This window comes from Galeopterus variegatus, unplaced genomic scaffold (genome assembly GCF_000696425.1).
Source record: "Galeopterus variegatus unplaced genomic scaffold, G_variegatus-3.0.2 Scaffold475, whole genome shotgun sequence".
Taxonomy (NCBI): Eukaryota; Metazoa; Chordata; class Mammalia; order Dermoptera; family Cynocephalidae; genus Galeopterus; species Galeopterus variegatus.
The window spans coordinates 228,406-253,670 of record NW_007726586.1 but is presented as its reverse complement, the minus strand read 5'-3'; the positions used below and the strand labels follow the sequence as shown (position 1 = coordinate 253,670).

The window sequence follows — 25,265 nt, the reverse complement described above, 5'->3', positions numbered from 1 at the left end:
GTAGAGAAAGGGGGTCTTGAAGAAGACCCAGAAGAAGTAGTTGGAGCTGGTTACCCGGAGTTATTCTCATTGTCAGAAGGTAGAGGCTTCAGGTTGACCAAGACCGGGTTGATTTTTTTTTTTTTTCCAATTTTAAATGACTCCAGACTTTCTGTGTGCTTAAGGGACCAATTTGGTTTGTGACCATATAGGATATTTCACTCATTCATCCCTCCATTCATTTCTTCTGAACCTACGTATTTCTCCAGTGCCTGTTATGGTCCAGGAACTGTTCTGGGTACTGGGAGCATAGCAGTGAGCAAAATGAGGTAGTGCTCTCCACAGAGCGTACATTGTAACTGCTAATAATTGATTAACGAGGTAAGGTCAGCAGGCGATGAGCACCACACAGTGTGGTATGATGTGCAGTGATCAGGAAGCTGGTTTCTAGTGGGTGGTGAGGGGAAACCTCCCTGAGCAAGATCTCTGTGCTCAGGATTGAAAACCCACATGGCTCAGCATGAGTCAGGTGGGGAAGGAGACAAGCAGGTGGAGGCCAGGCCAGAAGGGCCTTGGGGGCCATGGCAAAGAGTCTGGAATTTGCAAGTGCGGTGGGAATCCACTGGAGGGTTTTAGGAAGGGAAGTGACTTGCTCTGACTTACATTTTACTAAGAGTGCTCTGGCTGTTATGTGCCAAATGGATTTTTGTATGATGGTCATTAGCAGGTTGAATGCCACTACCTCCACATTATGACTACTCAATCTGGGATGTTAGCCATAGAGAGAGGTATATTTTGGAAGTACCCATAGGACCTCCACGGCAAGGAGATCAGATGAATCTGGGACAATGGTGCAGTTTGTGACTTGAATCACTGTGTGGTTGATGATGACATTTATGAACGAGGGGAAGATGGAGAAAAGAACAGACGCTGAGGGAGTGGGGAAATCTCTAGTTTCTGCTTTGGCCACATTAGCTGTACAAGCTTGTGAAGCATCTAAATAGGGATGCCAGTGTGCAGTCGGATCTCTGAGTGCAGAGCTCAGAGGAGAGGTTAGGACTGGAGCTAGTAATTTGGGTCACATGCGAAAAGATGGTAACTAAAGCCAAGGACAGAGCTGAAATCACGGAGAGGGAAAACGGAGACTAGGACTCTGGATGGAATGGGCTCTGAGGCATTTTGGGAAGAGGAGAAACAGCTTGGGGACCAGAGTGGAAAGGCGCTCTCGGTGAGGAGGGGAGCAGAGGTGTGGGGTCGTGAGTGTCAGGGAAGAAGGCGTGGGCAAGGGAGCCGGCGGTCAACGGGGACAGAGGAGTGGCCTTTGGACCTGCAGGTAGACATTGTCAGTGGGTTTCGGTGGTGTAGTAGGAATAAAGTCCATTTGGGATGGGAATTAATAAAGTGGTAATGGAGAACAATAGACAATTCTTTCTAGAAGTCATGTGGGAAGGAGAGCTGAGAAATGGGACAGTACTAGAAAGAAACATGGTACCAAGAGGAATAGGTTTTGTGTTTGTTTCTCTTTAAGATGGTAGATATTAGGGAATGTTTTTATGATGGTGGAAATAAACAATTAGGAAGACATTGGCGATAGAGGAAAGAAAGACGGTGGCTGCAATAGAAGGTCTTTGAGGAGGCTGAGGGGGTGGGGCGCAGAGGTGGCCCTTGGTGGAACAGGCTGCACGGCAGCGGGACAGAAGAACCGGGGAAAGGCCCAGGTGGGTGGTGGCTGTGGCCATGTGAAGGTGCAAGTGTTCCAGGCTGGGTGCTTCTGTTTCCTCAGCTAAGTGTGAGACCAGCTTGTCATCTAAGGGGGAGGTGGTGGCAGAGGACAGAAGAGAGAGAAGAAAGTGGAAATCATGGGTTTGGTGGGTGGGACGATAAACAGACTGAGCATTTAAATTTAAATGAATCCTCCTCGGATCATCTGTGGATTTCATTTCATCCTAAGAAGAGGCCCTAGAATGGGACAGGTGACGAATACCCCCGAAGGCAAGTGCCCACAACGTCTGACACCCTCTGTGCCCCTCTCCATGGGGCCACCACTTTCCTGGTGATGGTTGCTCACTGCTCAGGAGGTGCCCCCTTGCACCCGATGGAGCAGGTATCAGATGGCACTCAAGGAAAGAAAGCCACCATCATTCTACCTTTCAGTGCAGCAGTACAGGACACCTTGCTTTGTGGACATGGGAACTCAAAGTGCCCATAGGGAGCCCCTTTAATGTCAGCCCCTTCCAGCCACAGGGGAGACTCTTGCTAATTCATCCACCGAACCCGGGGTGCAGCTCTGTGCCAGACGCACGGTGGTGGAGGCTGTGCAGCTGTACCGGGAGCTGTCCCTGCCTTTCCTGCTCATGGCCTAGTTTGTTCATGGCCGGTCAAGTTGTCTGCTCACCAGTAGTCGCGAACCCTCTGTTGCTGGCTTAACGAATGTGACCTCTTTCTTCCCCTAACCTTGGGGGCGTGGGATGACATAGGGTCCACAGGCCAGGCTGCATGTGCTGAGTTCCCTTTGGTGAATACAAAGGAATCTTGCTGGAAGGAGCCAGGGAGGTGTTGGGAAATGTTTCTTGCCCCACGTTGGGCCTTGTGGATTCTTACGAGCTTCTGCGAGAGTCACAGACCAGCAACAGTCCCTTACACTGGACACCTTTACCAACTTTGGGGAGGCAAACAGCACATATCATCAAACACCTCAGGCAAATAAAGGCCTATCTCTATTATCACTTTGGCTCTCCGACTTGTATTAAAGTAATGTAATGTGACACGTGAATGTCATATTAGTCTATTTTAGACTCAGTCTTTACAGTCTCGTCTCTGGTGCTCCCTGGTGTGTGTTCTCTAACCAGCTCCTCCATTATCCATCAGCTTTCACAGGTCTCTGTCAACATTCACCCTGTACCAAACATGCTCGAGAAAATGTAAAAGGAAATGTATCTACTTAGCAGTGGCTTAACTGAAATCTTCAAGGATGGCCTCAGTGACTAGAGCATCACTATCATCATCACCCCCCCAAAGGGTCTCATGGAACATTTTACAGTGAGATGGAAACCCCAGCAGGATTTAATTAGGCTGATCAAAGCCTATAGCTTTTTACTATAGTGCTTTCTGGCAGGGAGTTCACAGTCAAAATTGATTCTTCCCTTTCAATGCTAAACTTTATTTTTTCCTTCCCTAAGGGTTTGTAAGCTGGCTGCTTGGTTGCACTTTGGTTTATACTTGGCATGGCGCCAGGCCATTTTAGGTGGACCAACCGGACCAGAGCTTCAGCTGGTACAATCACCTGATAACATTGAATTGGGTAGAATTGGAGAGTGCGGGCCAGTAGGCTGCCCTTTCAAGAGACTCAATACCAGCAGTCAGGCAAGGGGAGCCTGGTGGGGAAGCCAAGACTGGTAATCAAGAGATAATCTATCATCGAGCCATAGGTGTCAGGGCATTAATGAACTCTAATCAATAGTCTCCACTTTGGAGATCCTTTGTATACTAGGCTCCTCTGGAGAGGCCCTGGGGCACATGAACTGGGGAGGTGGGCAGCCCTGAGATGGTATTCCGGCTTTACCGCTTCACCAGCTGGGTGACCTTGGGCAAGTTACTCTCTTTCCCAGCCCCCCGCCCAAGAACCAACTTCCTCATTTGTTAAATCGGGATGGTGTCTACCTTTCAGAATGGTTTTGAGAATTGAAAATAATCCATGAAAAGCATCTAATAAATTAATTGGCATTCAGTAGGCACCAAATGAATGATAGCTATAAGAACAGTATGGTTCACAGCATCATAGATTCACTCTCTAAATTTAGTGAGCACTTACTACACGCAGGCCCCATGATGCAGGATTTGTATGTATTATTTCATGAAATCTTTTTGTAGGTGCAAGTATAATTCCCATTTTTCAGAATGGAGAAAAGATTTGGTGAAGTTAAGGAGGGGGATGTGCCCAATCACAGGGACAGTTAATTCTGGAGACAGATTTTGAATTCAGACTGTCTGACCTCAAAGTCTTAGCCAGTGAAGAGAGAATTTTAAAAAGGGAGGAGAAGTTTGGCAAAGTAGGTACAAATTCACTTGCTGGCAAGTCTAGTGTGCTTGTAGTACACAATGGCCAACTTACCAAAATGTTAACGTGACATTTTATATCAGGCAAAATAGACTAGATTTTAATGTGGTGACAAACAGTGGCTTCACCCAACATAGGTTATTTCTCTGTCATGCCAGATGACTTATCAGGAGTCTACTCTTCAAAGCCAGTCAAGGGGCCAGGATGACAGAGGCGTCACTGTCACATGTGTTTCCATGAGAATCCTACAAGTGGGAAGGGAACATCATGCACTGGCTTGTAGAGTTTCCACCAGAGTGATACTCACCACTTATGCTTGTATGGATGGGACTCTTGAGTCCCATGGCCATGTGCAACAGGAACATGTAATCCTAACATGTGTCTGGAAAGACAGAAGCTGAACATTTTTGGTGAACACACTAATGGCTACCACACTTTTAAAATCCTAACTCACAAAAGGCTTTCAACTCAATCTGCTGGTTTTCAAAACCATTAGGAAATCTGTGGCAGACTGAATTATTGTTCTCAATTATTTATTCCATGTCCCTGTGAGAAAATTATATTCACTATTCCATTGACATCAGGCACTTCCATATGACTTGCTATGATTAATAAATTGTTAGCAGAGTGAGGTGTTTGCCATTTCTTTTTCCCCCTGACATGAGAATGGCATGTCCTACAACGGGGCTGCTCCTTCAGTCTGCATCCCGGAGCAAGCAGGATGTGAACAGGGCTGCAGCTGACATGTAATGTGAATGAGAAATGAGACTTTGCTGTTTTAAGCCCTTGGGGCTGTTTGTTACCATAGCATAACTTAGCCAAAGCAGACTGATACGGTATCTTTATCTTTCTTTCTTTGTAAACAGAGAACAATGAAATTGGCAACAGAAATTCACTCTCTGTCTACTTTGTTGAAGTTTATAAGTTAAGCAGAAGTTTATTCGGCTTATATCTCAGAATTCTGATGAAAAATCTAGGAGGAGAACTGGGAACATATAAATATTGTTTTCAAATGCAAACTGTTGGTCTTTGCCTCACCAGGCAGTTGCCTCAGAAGACCTGAGAGTAATCTGCATTCATGTCCACTTTGGGCAGAAATTGTCACAATGAAATGCTACTCTCGGTAGAAATGCACATTCCTCTCTGACTGAGGCCAGTGACCCTCATTCATACAGATCCCACTGATGTGTGATGCACGGTAGGTAACGGGGGCAGAGGCTGGGCTGGCTTTCACCCTGTGTTGTGACTGTGCCTCGTGTGCATTGGCACTCACAGGTTAACACTTGCTGCCTTGACTGGCTGGAATGTCGTCAGAGGGGAGTCACTGGTCATGATGTCCTGGCACCAGCTGCAAGGACCCTGGGAGCAATGGAGCTACTCACTGGGATGGGCCCTCCCCACTGCCTGGCTTTCCATCACTCAAGGGTTTGCTCGTTATTGTTTTTCACCTGTGGAGTCCATGGCGGGAGAAATGATGTGCTCTAATGGAATTTGGGGAGTTGAAAGGTCACCTGTGTGGCTGGTATTATTATCGTTCCCATTTTTGAGTTGAAGACACCGTGGCATAGAGAGGGTAAGTAAGCCAGTGAATGGAGCAATGGTGGTCTGACCCAGGACAGCCTGATGCTATAAATGACACAAAGAGGCACAGATGAGCTGAAATGTAGCTGACAGAGGCTACTTTTTAAGAAGAAGCTTACTGAGTAGTTAATATAACAAACAAGATTGTAAGTGGGTGGGTGTGGGACAGAGGAGCCAGGGCATGTTTAACTGCAGAAGCACCTCTGGTAGTTCAGCTTTTAGCAGGTGCGTATGCTTGTGTGTGTGTGTGTGTGTGTGTGTGTGTGTGTGTGTGTGTGTGTGAATAATTCGCTGGTTTTCCCCAGTGATCCTCTTTTGGTCATTAGAAGCTGTCGAGTATAACTGCTTCACTGGCAACACACTGTCAGTGCTCCTATTACTGAATGCCCTAGGAAATAATAAGACTCTGTTTATTTAAGGATATGCTAATTAGGGGCTTCGCACTATTTGACACTATCTCCTAATTTGAATGATGCTGTCTCTTCCCAACATGAGCACTGACTGTAGAGTTCGGGTTGGAGTTCACTTTTAGATACTCGTCCAGTTTCATCCCGGGTTTGAATTCTGTGTTGTAGGGAGCGTGTGACCATCACTGACTTCTACTCAGCATCTACTTTTATAGTTCCTCGTGGCCCATTTGGAGAAGGAAGAACAATGGATTTTCTGGTACTGGTGTTTTGATAATAAAAAAATTTATTCAGCATTTTGGTCTTTTCAACCACAATAATATAGGGTGACCTTGATGCCTTGCCTTCTAAATGATGGGAAATGTTTAGTAGAATTATAATGTTAGGTCTCTTCCAGTGGTCTTCCTTTTGGAGCGGGTGGTGGAAAAGTTTAAGACTCTTTGTGTGCTCTACAGTATCTAACCTCAGATTGTTAGGACATTCGGTGACAGAACATAGTGTCCCCAGTCTGCTGAGGATTACAAAGAGTTTACGATATTTGGGAAGTGGTTGTCATCCATTTTTACCCAGCTAATGTTAGCAGAAAGGAGCAAAGTAGGAGGGGATGGATGAGAGTTAATCATAAGAAGAGCCAGTTGCAGGGAGATGAGAAGAGAAGCTGGTGACCACAGATCCAGCAAAAACCAGCTGAGACCAGATGCACCAGGTTTCCGGGCTAACATTCTGAACCTAGAGTGAGCTTTGCTCATTATAATACTAAACTCTCCACCCAATCAGCATAACATGGATGTATGAGCAAGTGTGGTGATGAACCCGCATCTACATGTGATGCCTTCAATAACGCTCATGCGTATCCATGCTTAGCCTCAGTAAGAGAAGCTGTAACCCTCCTTTTGAGGAGACTCTGCTTTGAGAACAATCCCCACTGTTTTCTTGTAACATGTAATAAAATTTTTCTATCCAGACTTCTGTTCTCGGTTGCTTTCGTTGATTGCATTCATGGAGAAACAGATCCACTGAGTCTGGGAACACTAATGACCCCACTGGGATATATTACATAGAGGTAGACATTTTAGAAAGAAGCCCCAAATAAATGCCTTGAACCTAATGCTCAAAGAAGAAAGGATAGTTGGGTTTCTTGATGTTAATGATGGTAGATTTCGACCTAGAAAAAAGATATTCACATGTCTTTGAATTTAAAAAAAATCACTCCTTGTAGAGATTTACCAAGAGGATACCTCTATGGAGATTTTCACCCAAGTTCTTAGCATTTCAGATCTCATCAATTAACTTTTTTTCCTAGGCCAGGTAGTTGGGGTTATAGCTCTTAAGAGAAAAATGGTCAATCTGGAGATAATGGCTTGCTAATGGAGGGACTAGCAGAAATTTACCAAAAGGAAAAAATAAGATTTGAAAGATGTAATGGCTGTGAAATATCATTACTACAAACAACTTAAGAGCACTGGAATGTTAACCCTCAATCATCTTTTCAAACTCTGTAATCTAACATTCTCCTCTATTATAGTAGAATGGCGTTTTGATTACAGCAAAGAAAAACGTTACTTGGAAACTGGACCTGACAGAACACCCTATTCTCCCAGGGGTATTTTTGTGAAAAATATTTTCTTAATTTTGATTTCAGAACTGTTTTGCAGTCTATCTCATTTAATATACGGTTGTTAAAAATTCGTGTGAATGCCTGATGGAGTCTGGATGTGTTGTCCCCTCCAAAACTCATGTGGAAATTTGATCCCCAATGTGGCAGTGTTGGAAACTGATTGGGTCATGGGGGCGGATCCCTCATGAATGGATTAATGCTCTCCCTGGTGGAGGGGGGAGTAACAAGTTAGTTCTCGCTCTATTAGTTCCTGCGAGAGCTTGTTGTTTATAGGACCCTGGCACCTCCTCTCTCTTTTTCTTGCTTCCTCTTCCCATGTGATCTGCTTGTACCCACTGGCTGCCTGCCACTTTCTGCCATGAGTAGAAGCAGCCTGAGGCCTGTGCCAGATGCAGCTGTCTCAGAATCGTAAGCCAAATAAAACTCTTTTCCTTATAAATTACCCAGTCTCAGGTATTTCTGTTATAGCAACACAAAATGGACTAAAACAATGCCCAAAGAATTTTAAATGGAATTGATAACATCTGAAGACCAACAGAGGAGTCTGAAAGAAAAAGAGGAACCAATGGTGGGAAAAGCAGAGAAGAGAGCACATGAGTAGCAGTTGTCGGCACATGAAATACCAGTGTCTTTCTTGGGTGCCCTTCTCTACAAAGTCTTCATGAACCAACAGCACTCATGATGTAAAGAACACTGAACATGGGGCACTGGACTACCCAGTCAGTGGTTTTGGTTTTCAAGTTCCTGCTCTGCTAGTGGCTATTTGACCTTAGGCAAGTCACTGGTCTTATTTGGCTTCCATTTCCTCATCTATAAAATAAGAGTTGGGCGAAGGTTCCTTCCAACTCAAAAACCCTGTGATCCGAGATGTGATTTATGTGGCTGAATTCTCTGCATGTGAATAACACTATGCCGGCGTGGAACAGAGCTTTCCCATGGTGAGGGATGGGCTGCTGTCACTGCTTTCAGTGAATACTGGCCCCCCTTCTTGGTCAGTGCTGCTTCCTTGTCTATAAAGTGTTTTCCAGTACATTTCATTAGCTGGCTTCCCCCCATCCTCCACTTTCCCCAGTTTTCTATGCAGCATTTAAATCTTTCAAATCTGTCTTTTTTTTTTTTTTCAAGAAAAACTTATCAGGAAGGAAAAAAACCAGAGATGGAAGGGGAACTCATAGGTGAAGAGGCTTAAAAAAGATCTCGACTAATCACACTGTGTTCACCTTATTAGATTCCTGATTCAAACAAGCAGATTGTAAAAAAAGAAAAAAAATTATGGCATTTATGAGACAGTTGGAAGTTTGAACACTTAGTAGATATTGAGTCTTAGGAAATGATTGGTAGTCATTTTAGGTGTCATACGGTATCATAGTTATGCTTTTAAAAGAGTCCCTATCTTTTGCAGACACATACTGAAGTATTTGCAGATGAAGTGACATGGTGCTGGGGGCTGTTAGAAAGTGGGCATACAGATGAGACAAGTTTGGCAATGAATTGACAATTATTGGAAATGAATGGAGGGTGCACAGGGGTTAATCATACAGCAGTGCTGTATGATTTGGCCTATTTTTGTCTAAGTTTTATGTTTCTATAATAAAAAGCATAAAACAACCAAAAGGCTTAACGGGATTCATCCTAACGAGGCCCCTTTGCCGAGGTGTTGGAAAGGACTGCTTGTCATGGTTGCATAATCGTTGGGGGTAAATCTGGAAGTTCATCAATCAGAAAGGCTACAGCGAGGAGTTGGCTGGCAGCAGGCCCAGCCCCATGTAGCTGTCATTCAGCCTCGAGGCCCGTTTGCCCTCTATAAATAACAGTGTATATGAATGCTTTACTATTTTAATGCACATTCGCCACAGCTGCTGAACGTGTTTGTTTACGTAGCCATGAAACCTTCTGTAAACATCACTATCTCCAAATTGCCCATGTGTCAGGAACATAAAGGGCCTCCTTTAAAAATACATTTGCAGATGAGACACAGCCCACTCCTAGATGTCTGGGTGACTGGTGTCAGAATTTTCCAGGGTTTGGTTCATTTTCAAAAATAGAATCACATGACTGGAAGGTTCTTGAGAGGTCACCTCACACATCTCTCTGACTTCAGGCCTGACTGGGCTGCAGCCATCCACGAAGGACGCGGATCTGTCCTTTATGGCTTTGAGTCTGTCTTTTAGGAGATCCTTTCAAGGCATTGGAGATGGGCAAGGCTCGCTTTCTGCCTTCAAGGAGCTTCCTTGCATTTTCTAAAGCTGGAACCTGACTCTGCAAAACAGCTGGCACTGGAGTACAAGACATCTCGGAGCTCCTACTAGTCTGTGCTGGGCTTGAGCTCCCAGCAAACCCAAGGACCCAGGTGGTCAGCCTTCTGCAGGACAGCTCAGGTCTCCAGAAAATAGCATGTAGGATTACTGTGTGCCCACGATGTGCATGGTAGGAAGAGGGCCCTGTGTCCTTGTTGCTGCATAGGATTCACCCTTGAAAGAGGCCTGCTAACTGAGACCATTGAGCATAGTAGTGTAGGGTCAACTAAGATATTTTTGAAAGAAGTAATGAGTCTAGCAGAAGCCGTTTTGTGTCAGTTTGCTATTTTCATGGTTGCTGGTTTCCAGTCCAGCACTACAGTAAATAATTAGATCCTTGTGACTTTGTTTTCTTCCAGTGTGTATTTGGCCCACATTTTTTTTTTTGTGGTTGTGATACACTGAAGCATTTTCCCCTCTTAAAGGCCTGTTTAATGCCCATAATTTCCAACTGTGCTTTTCACTCACGAAGAAAGTGTCCGGCTGAAGCTTAAGAGATCAGTTGTGCTGGCGGTACTGAATTGTATGAACCCAATGAGGAAAGGACCAAGACATGTCCAGCTTCCAGATACCTCCAGGACTTTCTAGAACACCCTATCTTGCTTTCCAGAAATTAGAAAACTTTTTTTTAAAAAAAAGTAAATTGTAGTGTTTGTCTTTTCTCAGGGACAGGGGTGAGAGTTTTGACTCTTTTTTCTGGCAGCTACGGAGTTTTCTCTTAAGAAAGCCATGGAAAGGCCGCCGAATGCTCAAAGGCAAGTATCACTGTTAATTAACAGGAAAACGATATTCCTCCCTTCGGAAAGGCTCACGTATTACGAGCTGTCATCAGAAGGACAGGGCCTGCCTCAGGGAGAATTCTGACTCAGGGACATCACAAAGATAATTTGCTTATTCCAGAGTCATTTATTTTATTTTATTTTCCTTTTTGTCTTTTTTCGTGTCCCGCAACGGATCGCAACCCTCGGTGCTGGGCCCGCACCTCGCTCAGCCAGTAAGCAGGAACCGGTCTGTATGTGGGATCCGAACCCTCGGCGGGAGGGCCGCCGCGTTCCCAAGCGGGGCACTGTAACAGTGCGCCACCGGGCCGACCCGTCATTTATTTTTTGAGATCGGGTTTTGGTTTACGGGGACGCAAAGCTCAGCTCCTGCAATTTGGAGCTCAGATTAACATCAGTAACCAGTTTTACTTCTTGAGCTCAGAGACACAAGGATAAGAAGGTTCATCCACTGCCCTTTCTCATGTCCAATTGAGGAAATTTATAGTGAGAATCTGATATAAAAACTGCATTGTGAGTGGTTAGTTCACACTGTCAGAGGCTGTACCTGTGGCCACCACTAGGAGGATCCAGAGTTCCTGTGCTCAGCTGAGGTGGGCGTAGTTTCTGGTCTGGGGGAGACAGCTCCCTGTTTGAGGTGCTAACTCTCTTCTCTCCCCCACACCCCCCATCCAACTATTACCTTAAGAGTACAACCAAACATCAAGCTCAAGGTACAGAGAGCACTGTTAACACCTGTAGCACTTTATCTTAGTATTTTGCAATAGTTATTTTGTTATTCTTTAAAGCTATTTTCGCATTAGGTCTGTGTTCCTTTTGTTCTATGTAAAGGAGAGCACTCAATCATTGAGTTCCATGCAAAGCCCTAGACTCACATTTTCCTTGTTTTCTTCGTTTAAAGAACTTATTACAAAAGTTTACACCACCGTTAGGAGAAATTTGTTAGAAGTTGTGACTTTGCTTTTGAGTACAGGGAGGCAGAAACATGGGACAAATGAATCCTTTGAAAGAGATGACCGGGCTTAAGTTACTTGTCACAGGTTGAGGAAGAATCTGGGCCCAGCCTGTTGATATGCATTTTCAGGTTGTATAAACCAGCCCTGAGCCTAGGTTGAAGACTTAAAAGCACAGAAGGGCAGATTGTATAACTAAAGGCTAATATATAAGAACAGTAAAGGAATTAATGAATTAGGGTTCTATTTTATACTTTTGTGAAGTGCTGTTGTTAACTTGAGTCAGAGTTCATGGCTGTATTTTGTGGGATGTTACAGATAAATATGATCAGAATCTGCTTTACTGTTGTGTAAGCTGTAAAGTTCAGATATGAGTGAAGATTTCAAAACAGACTGTGTTTTCTATTTTGAGAACCTGTCATCTTCCCTAAAGCATACCAGTGACTAGCCATTAACACCAGAAGGGTCAATGGGATTGTGATGAATGGGTCTTCAGTTTTTTCTTTTCTGCTAGAGTTATTTACTGGGTCTACAGTATTATGTCTACAGGGGGCTGGGCAGGTATGGTGTGGAAAGAAAGTAGGTGCTCACTTGATACAAAAGAAAAACCAATGCTATGGGTCTTAGAAAAACCAATGCTATGGGTCTTGCGTATAGTGAAACTGTATTTTTATTAAAATAGTTTGTTAGGCTTCCTTTGAAAAGCTTAACTTTTCCCTCTTGGCTTGGTAATAAATAATCTTAAGTGTTTAAATTAGCAATGTTTTAAAGTCATTTAGAAAGTACTTTGGAGACACTGCATTTTAATGTATTTGGAAATTTAAAATATATTAAAGTGGATTTTAAAAGTTGTTCATTTATGCTCCAAAGGGCTTTTAAGAAGCTATTTAGACTTCCTGGTGGATATGGTTAAGGTTACAGGACACATAAGTGTACTCTTTCATGAAGCAAGGGATGGTGTTGGTAGTGAGTGAGGTTCAGTATTGTATATCTTGCAATAAATAAGAATGTCAGGTCCAGTTTAAAACGAGCATCAGTTCCACAGATACCCCAGGATGGGAGACATCTTACCTGTGGCTTCCACCATTCCTTCTAGGATGACCACAATTTCCAGTTCCTCTTTGGGCAGCTGGGCTTTGGAGATCTCCCAGAAAGGACTCTGTTGGTTAATTTCGTGGCTAATGATCAGCGGTGACACCAGAAACAGACGATCATCCCCTGTGTAGTACCCTACGTTGATATCTGTCTGGTTCAGGGGGATGAACTCCCCTTCTGAGGTCTGCTTGGATTTGATCAACTTGGCTCTGATGGAAGCCTCCACGATGTGGGAATTCCTAAGGTCCCCCACCCGGAACATCAGGCACAGCTTCCCATCCCGCATGGAGATCACCGCATGGGTGGAGAACACCAGGGTCTCTGCCCTCTTCTTGGGTTGAGATATTTTTACAAACATGCATCCCACCATGAATGCATTGACAATGGACCCCAACACAGACTGGATTAAGAGGAGAATAATTCCCTCTGGGCACTTATCTGTGATGACCCGGTAGCCATAACCGATGGTGGTTTCTGTCTCTATTGAGAATAAAAAAGCAGAGACGAACCCATTGAGGTTGGTAACACAGGGAGTCCATGAGGGGTCCTCTATGTGGTCCATGTCTCCTCGGATGTATGCGATTAGCCACCAGATCATTCCAAAAAAGAGCCAGGTCACCGTGTAAACCATGACGAATATCAGCAGGTTGAACCTCCACTTCAAGTCCACCAGGGTGGTGAAGATGTCAGTCAGGTAGCGGTAGGTCTCCCTCACATTGCCGTGGTGGACATTGCACTTCCCATCTTTCCTCACGTACCTTTGGATTTTCCTTTTGGTCCGGTCCCGGCTGATGTGTCTAGGCAGGTCGTCCCTGGCCTGCTTAGGCAACTTTGGCTGGTGAATGGCCACAGGGCTTTCCACATCCTGGTCCATGGAGTCACCCTCCAGGACGTTAGCTGGTGGTTTGGAGAAAAGAAAAGAAAAACTGAATGAAATGCTGGCTCTTGGAGGATAGTGGAACTGCTCACATTGTCTACGGTAGTGAAACCAAACACCATTTGTGTAGGTATGAACAAAGCAGACAAAACCATTTTTGTTTGGTGCCATCTAGAACGTCTCTAGTTGACTTGGACTTCTGTGATCTACCTTGTGTGAGCACTCCACCACTCTGCCCACCAGGATGGAGACTGTTGCTGCAAAATTGTCTCCCTGCCAGCAGGTTCCACTGGGTCGGCTCTTACAGAGAGATGCCTCCCCACTCTATCTGAGATGCTGTGGCATGGGAGAGGCAGTGAGTTCTGAAAAAGGAAGACATCTCTGGATTCACACCATCTTGGCACTACCGCTTAGCAACAGCAGGCTTTTAGATATGCTATCTGCTGTGGACTAAACCGTATCCCCCACTAAATCCATGTGTTGGGGCCCAACCCCTAATGAGACCATATTTGGAGACAGGACCTTTAAGGAGATATTTAAAGGCTATTGAGCTCAGAGACACAAGGTCATAAGGGTAGGGCCCTAATCTAATAGGGCTGGTGTCCTTATAAGAAGAGAAAGAGACGTGTGTGTGTGTGTGTGTGTGTGTGTGGGTGGGGGATGCTGGGGGTGTGCACACAGAGGAATGGCCATGTGTGCCATCCACAAGCCAAGGAGAGAGGCCTCACCAGAAACCAACCCTGCCAACACCTTGATCTTGGACTTCCAGCCTCCATAATAGAAATGTGAGAAAATAAATGTCTATTATTACAGTTACCCAGTCTATGATAGTCTGTTATGGCTGCCTGAACCAAATAATATGATATCCCAATTGGCTGATCCTCAGTTTTCTCATTTACAAAATTGTGGAATATATTATAAAGCATATGTACCTCACAGGGCCTGGTTTTCCAAAGTCTTACAGTTTCAAATATTGACCTTGTGGAGGACTGGAAATTTTCCTCAGGCCATAAGTCTCTGGTGTAAGATAAAGATTTGTGGCACAGCAAGGTTGCCGGCTCAAGGACAGACTAGTTACTGATTGTTATGTAAAGATACTGAGAGATTGCTATAGGAAAGAATGTTTGCTAAGATCAAGCTCTTGTTAATTGCCTTACTGGAATGTCATCTGGCTTGTTTCACTGAAAGTTACCAGCCTACAATGTTAAACTATAACCCCACCTATGTCTCTTCCTGCAACTTCCTGGTCTGGAAAATAAATGCAGGAAGAGAATCCCAATTTGGTGTTAATTTTCCCAAGGAAGGGATGCCTCTTGCTGGAGGGTCCTGGGAAAGTTAACCGCTTTGGGGCTCCTCACTGCTCAGAAGAGATGGGCTTTGTGTAATCCTTTGTGTCTCCATCACCCAGGGGAAGTGGGGTGACAAATCCGTGGGGGGTGAAGCAATGCAAAGCAACACAAAATGATGATTTTGACACCCAACTCACAGTGTTGTTACAAGGTTAAATGAAACCACATATGTGATATGTGTCTACACAAAACAGACATGTAATGAACATCCCTTTGTAATAAATTGTTTCCTTGTTACTCTCCTCATATCTAGGGCTAGAATTTTGAGCAAGCTCTTTAAATTGTTGGTTCAATATCATGATTTAGAAAAAATTTCTGGCTTTTGTTGATAAGTATGCATGCATTTTACTTTAACGGTAGATTCAATGCCATGGTTGAAAAAAAGAGTGGAGAAATGTTCTCTCTCTTTTTGTGTGTTTACACCTTTGATTTGGTTTCTGCCTCAACATTGCAGTGTAGTCCTTTGGTTATCTTCTTTCTGATGCATTTCATGATTAATGCATTGGTATAGTCATTAGTTAATGAAGGCTTAGGAGAAAGCTCTCCTCGAATCTGAGTGCAAAGGGGATTTTGGAATGGATTCTGCTGTTAAATGTGTATAAACCACTGTGTGAAAGTGTTGTTCATGTAATAATTTGAAAGCTTTCTAAAAGTTCCATGAGCAGTGTCTTCCCCTAGGCTTTTACTTTGTGTCCTTTTCCTCCACCGTGCATTTCTCTTGTGGTAACTATGTTTTCCTCTTGGTTAAAAGAGAAACACAGTCTGCAGAGAAAACATCATTTATCTGTATAAGAAAATAGTGAGGTATGGACTTGAGTGGTACCAGCTTAACATATGGACTAACCTTGCTCAGCGTTGGTTAGTTGCCTTAAAAATTGGTCCCACAGATCTGTTTTTATGTTTTAGCCCAAGGAAGGGACAGCATCTGGTCTGCAGAGCCTGCTCTTCGGTTTGACAACTTTGACTTTTAGATCATGGCTCTCAATAGCCCTTTATTTGTAAGTGAGAAAATTTGCATTTTTCCCCTTCTTAGAACAGATACCTGGACAGGGATTGAAGAGAGGCAGGTGAGGTTGGGATGGCTGGAGGTGGGGTGGGTGTGGGGTGGGATATGTGGATGGAGGGCAAAGGCCATGCCCCTGCTCACCCTTATGGGCTGGATGTTTTTGGCCCTGAATGGTTATCTTCGAGTGCTCACTGTCAAGTTTACCCTGGGGAGAGTCTTTAAATAGGACTTCATACAAGATGACCCCTGGGCTCAAATTCTGCCAGGCAGGGGAGGCTTTGTCTGCAGAGCTCTGCTAAGGCTGACTATGCAAAGCCACCCCAGCCCTTGTCTCCCTGAGTCCTTAAGTGGTGGAAGAGGGTTTGTCAGATTAGCTGATTCTCAACAGTCTTCAGTGATATTTCATACTTGAAGAATGTTATAGAGGAAATCTGTCCTTGTCTCCCCATCTCCCCCAACTTGAAGTCATTTTTCCCTTTTTCTGGCTCAACTGCAAACTTCAAGCTCCAGGCATTTGTCCTGAACTGGAGGAACCTGTTTGAAGGTTTAACAGATGTGTAGTGATGTGTGCTAAGAGCAGTCTGAGGAGACTGCTGATCCCCCAAATGTGGTTCCTCTTCAGGGCTGGACCACGTTTCCCATCCTTATGGGACTGAAGCATGGCCATGGTGACTGAGTCCTGAGTCTGTAGTGGGGTATTAAATAGTGGATGTGTCCCCACCTATTCCTTTGTCCCTTCTACCAGGGAGTAATAAAGTCAAGAGGTGAGGAGCTTGGGTCTGGAGTCAGTGGTGGAGAGCCACCATCTGTCTAGAAACAAGAAGGAAATGATTGTGTGACCCATTACTTACTTTGTGTCTGTTATCAAATTGAGCCTCATCTCTAGTTTTATGGGCAGAAATATTTAATACCTATAAGTAGATATGAGTTACCACGGGACTGGCTACAGGAAAGAGCAAAGAGAGATAAAACAAAGTTGAAGATGGAGTGTTTTGAGTTTGGCGTTTATAATAAATTAGCATATGGTTAATTGAATTCTTGTGTTTGGTATTGGGAGAAAATGTAAATGCATATGCTACTGCAGTGCCTTAAGAACAACCTAAAATTTAAAGATAAAGAAAGCTGACCCTTCCAGAGAGTATGGTTGGAAGGTGGTCTTGGGGGGGCTCCTGCAGGTGGGGCAGTGGGTACAGGCAGGTACATGCAGGTACATCCTGGGAAGATGGGGAGGCAAAGAGAGAAGTAAAAAAAAAAAAAGCCAGGGGAATTGGGGAATGGGAGAATAATGGGAGAGTGGAAGAGACTGAAGTAGGAGCCCCACGGGGTGGGAATGGCAAAGTGAGAAAGGAGGAGAGGGTGTGGGGTGGACAGTTTGTGGCGTGGGCAAAACAAGGGGCCAGACCTCATGGCTGTGTCCAGAATAATTGCAGAGATATGGGTTAAATGTGTCCCCCAAAAGTTCATGTATTAGAAACTTGACCCCCATTGTAACGTGCTGAGAGGGTAGAAAATCCAATCATGGTGTTTAAGAGTTGATTGGATTCTGAGGACTGTGCCCTTGTGATCCATTCATGCAGTGATGAGTGGTTCTGATGGCTTTATAAGGAGAGCAAGTGAGGAGGTCACCTCTCTCTTGCTCAGCCCATTTCTCTTTCCATGTGACACCCTGTGGTGCTGTAGAGGGTCACCACCAAGGACAAGAACCTCAGCAGATGCGCCCCCCAACCATAGAGTTCCTACCCTCCAAAATGGAAAGAAACAAATTGCATTTCTCTATACATTAGCCAGTTTTAGGTATTCTGTTATAAGCGAAAGAAGTAGACGAATACACACAGGGAACTCTGGATGAGGGAGAAAGGGCCTTCAAGGTCTGAGCCTCAGTACCCCCACCAGCATGCATGTGGATGTGTGCAGGGGAAACACAGAAGAGAATGTTAATGCTTTCTTAATGTTTTTTCTTTCTTGGAATCCTGGTGTTGGGGCTCAGAAAACGATATGCTGCTTTGCATGCTAAGTGCTTTGAGCTGGAGAAGAACCAAGTTCTCTCTGACCTTCTCCTGCCCTCCTGTCCCTCACCCCTCATTCTGACCCAGAATCTCATCAACCAGGGAAGATTAACTGACAGGAGAGGAGACACCATTCCCAGACAGACTTTGTCTCATATACTATTACCTATTCTTCTATAGGCTCTTTGAGACATCTTTTACTACCTGAGAGAGTTTCTATTTGCATAACAAGACAAGCTTTGTTCACTGCACATGTCCTCACTCACCCTCCTACAACTTGTAGCCACCTCCCCCAAAGCCCCCAGGCTCTATTCCTTTCTGTAGCTTAAGATGCTTTATAAGCTTAAATCATCTGGCCTTTCCTCGAGACTCCTATTTTGTGGAAATCCATGTGTATGTGTGCAATTAAAATGTTTTTTCTCCTGTTAATCTGTCTACTGTCAGTGTATTTCATAGATTCAATTGTGGAATGCTCAGAGGGTAGGGGGAAGTCTTCCGTCTCTACACTAGGTATGAATTTCAGCAGGGGATCTGCACTGCATTTCCAAGAGCATTTCAAGCTGCTCAGCAGGGCAAGCTGCAGCTGCAGTTTGGAAAGCAGGTGTTTCTCCCATGCTCCTGCACAGCTGATGGCAAGAACAGCTTCGTCCCACCCTTGCCCCACACGACCTCTCAGGAAGTCGCCCTGGCATCAGCCACGTGGCCAGCCCCAGCAGGGTGCATGGCTCCTGCAACCTCATGCAGATGGGTTGAGAAGAGATAATGTAGAGGACAGGACACCCTCTGCTAACAGTGAAGTGCCATACAAATGTGCAAGAGTACAGGAGGAATAGCCCCAAGGATTTTGATGATTTACCTGACTTGAGATTACTTTTCTGGATTTTGGCTTAGAGTGAGTGTGGGTCTTTGTGAAGGCCAGGTCTATCCCCACCCCTTTGTTTCTTCCTCTCACTGTTTTTGAAAGATGGTCAATATACACAGAACTAGCTAAGGTGAAAAAGCCCAGTGTTAAAATTCACCCTGAAGGAAATAATAATAAATGCAGAGACATAAGCTGGAAGGAGCCTGGTCCCCAAATCAGTGGAACTGTGTTGTCGCAGGTGCAGCTCTTGTTTCAGGAAAAGCTGCCGTGGTGGCCCTGGTCTGTAGAAGATGTTCTCCTGGTGAAATTTTATTAAATTTCAAATTATATATGGATTTTATGGGTGCAACTTTCAGTGTCTAAGAAAACATTCAAAAGTAGTTTAAGACTTTTTAATGTCTTAGGGAAAACCTAACTGAGGAAAACAGGGTAGATCTCAAATGCTCGTGCAAAATCAAAGATTGGAAGGAAATGTCCAGATATTAGTAGAGCAGTTCTGAGTGGGGGGCTCATGGGTGCTTTGAATTTTCCTGTTAAACATTCTGATTTTTCCAAGTTTTCTAGAATGAGTTTATATTACTTTTATTATCAGAAAACCCAGGGATTTTGAAACAACACATTGAGACACTCTTCTGAGGTTTGATTTAAGAAATTTATCACACAAAGAACTAAATAATTATAAAGCACTTGATATGAAGGTGTCCTGTGCCATCTATCTGGCAATTTAGGAACTGAGACATTTGCTTGACTTGAATCCAAGAAAACCATAACTAAACTCCACAGCATCTTTGTTGGGGTATGAACAGGAAGTAGCAGTGGGAATACAAAACGTGTGCTAGCGTGAGTCCACCTGAGGGGCAGGGCCCGTAGGACAAATGGAGTCAGCTGTCTCTGTGACCAGGCCAGGACCTCTGCAAGACGAGGGAGTCTAGGATGCCTGGGGGCCTTGAGGAGCTGTTACTGTGAGCTGCGGGAAAAAGGGACAGATGAGATCTTCCTGTTGGGTTTAATCCAGTTTCAGTTGTTCAGGCAGTGGCCTTTGTGACACAGAAGCATGATTTCTTCCCCATTAAGAATTACCTACTCAATGAGAAACAACCCACAGAATGGGAGAAAATGTTTTCCAATCATATATCTGATAAGGGTTTAATATCCAGAATATAAAAAGAACTCCTACGACTTAACAACAAAAAACAAACGACCCATCCAGAAATGGGCAAAGGACTTAAGTAGACATTTCTGCAAAGAAGATATACAAATGACCAATAAACACATGAAAAGATGCTCTTCATCTCTCTAGTCATTAGGAAAATGCAAATCAAAACCATAATGAGATACCACTTCACATCTGCTAGGGTGATTATTATATATATAAAAAAGGAAAATAAGTGTTGGCAAGATGTGGAGAAATTGGAACCCTGGTGCTTTGCTGGCGGGAATGTGAAATGGTGCAGCTGCTGTGGAAAACAGTATGTTGTTTCCCCAAAAAGTGAAACATAAAATTACCATGTGATCCAGCAGTCCCAAAGAATTGAGAGCAGGGACTCAAACAGATACTGCACACCAATGTTCACAGCAGCACTGCTCACAATAGTGAAGAGGTGGAAACAACCGTAATGTCCAGCAAGAGATGAGTGAATGAGCAGAATGTGGTGTGTACATATAACTGAATATTATTCAGACTTAAAAAAGAAGGAAATTCTGATACAACGTGGATGAATTCTGAGGACGTTACACTAAATGAAATAAGCCAGACAAAAAAGGACAAATATATGATTTTGCTTACATGAAAAAATGTGGTGTGTACATATAACTGAATATTATTCAGACTTAAAAAAGAAGGAAATTCTGATACAACGTGGATGAATTCTGAGGACATTACACTAAATGAAATAAGCCAGACAAAAAAGGACAAATATATGATTTTGCTTACATGAAAAACCTAGAATAGACAAATTCATAGAACAGGAAATAGAACAGAAGTTACCAGGAGCTGGGGGGAGGGGGAAATGGAGGGTTGTTTGTTTGGGATGATAAAAAAGTTCTGGAAATGGATAGTGCTGATGGTTCCACAACACTGTGAATGTACTGAATGCCACTGAATTGTGCACTTATAAATAGTTAAAATGGCATATTTTATGTTATGTATATTTTATTACCATTTAAAAAAATGATCTACCGGAATAGTTCTTGTGCTATTGAGAGTCCCTGGATGGTCTGTCAGGTATGGCTCACTTTTCTTTTACTGTACTTTTTTTCCTTTTTTCTTTTCTCCTCCTGCTACACTCTGAATTAAAAGAATGCAGTGACTCTATTCTAACACTCTTCACTAGAGGGGCAATTTAAAATGTAGGGCATCTTGCCATGTGAGGTCTATTACTAAGTTCTGAAAGGACCCCATTGGGAAGGAATCTCCTCTGGATGGAAGTAAGCAACAAGTAAATATTTGTTGTCTTTTAGAAAGACCCCTCTGGAGGGTACTGGTGTGGTGTATAGATTAGGTGCAAGGACTGGCAAACTGTTTTGTAAAGGGCCAAATAGTAAATATTTTAGGCTTTTCAGGGAACACAGGTCTCTGTCATATATTTTTCTTTTCTTTTTTTAAAAAAAACTTTTTACACCCCCTACAAAATATAAAGCTATTCTTAGCTTCTAGCTCGTGGGTAGTACAAAAAGAGTCTGCAGGTTGGCTTTTGGCTCATTGGGCTGTAGGCAGCCAGACCCTGGATTAAAGGGATGCCAGTGAGAAGGAGAAATGTCTGGGTGCTGAATGAAGGGAGCAGCCATGAGAGTGAGAAGTGGCAATGACTTGGGCTGAATAAGAAGCGGAGCTCACATAACCTGAAGTCTGCGAGTGTGGGCGAGTGGGCAGGAGGATGTCGGGGGATGGTAGGATGGTCGGGACAAGGAAGAATGGATGGATCTGGAGAGCAGAGGATGGTGCCGGGTTAGGCTGGTTCTGTTTCAAGTATCTGCAGACATCCAGGTGAGCTCACGTGTGGGAAAGCAGGTATGAGTGGCCAGAGCTGAGGGGCAACCTGGAGCGGACTCTAGATTTGGAAGTTGTCAGTTCATAGGACTTGAGTGGATGTTGTAATTCGGGGTGTGGATGAAAGTTCCTGGGTAGACTGTGCAAAGTGAGAAGAGATTGTAGGAGACAGGATCCTGGACAACAATTACATCTAGAAGCTGGAGGGAAAGGAGAAGCTGGAGGAGGGGCTGAGAAAGGGACGAGAGAGTTGTCAGGCAGAGAGCACTGGCAGGAAGTCACGTGGGGACAACGCTACAGGGGGCAGATTTAAAGGGAGCAGTGTTCAGGGCGTTATTCGGCACATAATGGGGACAACTGGTTTTTTACTTGGATGCAGAATCATGAGTCTCTTTCTTATTTCTTATATCAGAATAAATTCCAGATAGATGAAAGATTTACATGCAAATAATAAAACTACAGAAGTAGAAGACATATTTTTAAATTATAATTGTAAGAGTTGAGAAGGCCTATGATAGGAATCCTGAAACTATTTTAAAAGACTGATATTTTGGACTCTGTAAATTTTTTAAATGTCTATTTAAAAATGTAAGAAGACAAACTGGGAAACATGCCTGCAACACATAATAGATATATTCCCAATTTACAAAAGCAATAAATACCCCAGTAGAAAAAAATTGTCAAAATAAGTGCATAAGGAATTTCTGAGAGAAAAAATATGCATAGCTAAAAGGCATATGAAAAGACTGTCTAACCATAAAGGAATGCAAATAAAATAATGCTTTTCCCTCTAAGATTGGCAAAACTAAACATAAATGACAAATGCAGTATGTGGAAGGTGTGCTGGGAGGGAGAGTGGAATTTCAAACTCATACATGTTATCAGACATGTAAAATAGAATAGTCTTTCTGGAGGGCAGGACAGCAGTGGATACCACAATTCAGAAGTGAGTTTACACCTTGGATTAACAACTTGGGGTCTAGACATTGATTCTGAGGAATCAATTTCACAAACATTCAAATTGTATGCAGGGGACATACTGCAGCCTCTTTTATAGAAGTGAAAAATTAGAATCAACCTAAATGTCTATCAACAGAGAGCAAGTTAAACATACCATTGCGCACATAACCAACGGAATACTATGCAGTCATTTAAATGATTTTCAAAATTTTGGGGTCTTCATCTGCAAGGATCATCTTCTCAAGGGACTCACATTTAAAATTGCATCCACTGCCTCCCAGTGCTCACAGTCCCCCTTCCTTTTCCTACTATTGGTTTTTTCCACAGCACTTACACCTTCCATCATGGTAGATGTAATGTATTATGTTCATTTTATATTGTCTGTTAGCCTCTTTCAGAAGATAGGTTCCTTGAGGACAGGGATTGATTGTCTGTGTTATTCATGAATAGAGTTCAGGCTTTAGAAAAACAGCTGTATATGTCCTAGGCCCCTAGCACTGATTAATTGAGTAGGTGGGTGTGTATTTATTGACATGGCAAATTTTCCATGCCATGGTGTTAATGAAAAAAGCAGAATAAGAAACATGTGTTCTACTTTGTATATATCGCCTTCTTACAATAAAGTGTGTATGTTTGTGAATGTGTGCGTATATGTGTGTATAGAAATGAATGTTCTTCAGAATGTGAATTTTGATCAATGTCTGAGTTGTAAGTTTGTGTGGGTGTTTTCTCTTTCAATTTTTCAATATTTAAATTTTCCCTTAGTATGCTTCTATCATCTAAAAAAAATCGATAGGAAACATAAAACTATTTCTGTTTTGAATAACCTAACAAATGCTTCATAGAGCTGAGAGATGTCCATTGGACTGGGCTGTTGTGAGTCTCTAGGGCATTTCCCCAAAGTTCATATCTACCCCAAACCTCAGATTCGGAAATAGGATCTTTGCAGATGTAATTAAGGAAAAGATTAAGATGAGAGATCATATTGGATTTGGGTGTGCTCTAAATCCAGTTAGACATCCTCATAAGAGACAGAGCGGGACAGACAGAGATGCAGAGAAGAAAGCTGCATGATCACAGAGGCGGTGACTGAAGTCATGCAGCACAAACCAAGAAGTGTCTGGAGCCACAAGAAACTGAAAGAGGCATGAAAGAATTCTCCTTTAGAGCTTTTAGAGGGAGTGTGGCCTTGCTGACACCTTGATTTTGGACTCTGACCTCCAGAATTGTGAGAGAATAAATTTTGGTTTTTGGTTGTTTTAAGCTACTCAGTTCATGATAGTTTGTTCTGGCAGCCCAGGAAATGAGAACAAAGTGGCTTGGGCAAGGGTGGTGTCAGTTGAGTGGTGGGGTCTGCAGCCAGATTGCAGTGGCTTAAGGAGTGATTAGTTTTATGAACGAATGAGGAATAGTAAGTGCAGATGATGTTTTTAAAGACAGAGAGAGCCTCAGGAGACCTGTGTGTGTGAACTGGGGGAGTTCTGAGTGCAGTCACATGCTGAGCAAAGTGGGGAAGCTGACCTCTTAAGGAAGGGGAACAGTTAGTGAAGTCAGGTGTTTGATGGAATGAAAGTCAACGCAAAATTCTGCTAAGAGCAAAGGTAGGAGGATAGGTACGGAAAAAGGGAAAAATGTCCTCCTGGAGAGGAAGGAAAGGTAGACTGTTGGAGCCTCAAACTAGCTCATTTTTGAATGCAAATTTCAGGAAAACCCTATTTCAGCAGATTCACTGAATTCAAACTGCATCTAGCAATGCAAATAACTGAACTCAGCGTAATTGCAGACCAGGCAAAGCTCTCCCATCTTTATGGGTCAAGAAAAGCACATAAAAATGGCTATTGAGGCAGCCCTCTCCCTGCCTAGACAGAAGGCAAGGTAGCATCCTGTGACTGGGAACTCAGGCAGAAGCCCAGGGAAACCTCCCTGACCCACCAAAACAGAAGGCAAGAGACCATCCTGTGATCAGGTCCCAGGTGGAAGCCCTGGGCAGCCCTCCTGCTGCCTAAATGGAAGGCAAGAGAATGTCCTGCAACTGGGGACCCAGGCGGAAGCCCTAGGCAGCCTCCCCCCAACCCAAACAGAGGAAAAGAACATGCCACAAACATTGCTTTCATGCAGGTTGTCCACCACAGCCACTGCCACAGCTACTGCTGCTATAAGTATGACTCACCACCACAGTAGCAGCCTGTACCACCCTGCAGGCAGCCCATCACAGACTCGAGTGCATTGACACAAGGAGAATCATCAGTGGAGCCTGCAAATAGAGGGAAGTCTTTCTCCTCAAAGCCCACTCCCGAGTAACAGACGAAACAACTGCTCTGCCAGATGACCAGACATCAACGTAGAGATATTATAAAAAATGAATAAACAAGAAAATATGACACCACAAAAGGAACACAGTAATTCTCAAGTTCCAGATCATTTAAAGCTTTAAACTCTTGAAATGACTG

At 43.7% G+C, this 25,265-nt stretch overlaps 1 protein-coding gene across 1 annotated transcript in view; it reads right to left on the bottom strand.

Annotated features, from left to right (window-relative positions):
* KCNJ6 (potassium inwardly-rectifying channel, subfamily J, member 6) overlaps window positions 1-25,265 on the bottom strand; it is a 317,265-nt gene that overhangs the window by 78,520 nt on the left and 213,480 nt on the right. The window contains exon 3 of the mRNA XM_008569197.1: window positions 12,743-13,663. Within this exon, the coding sequence (XP_008567419.1) occupies window positions 12,743-13,663 (921 nt within the window). The remainder of the gene's footprint in view (window positions 1-12,742; window positions 13,664-25,265) is intronic.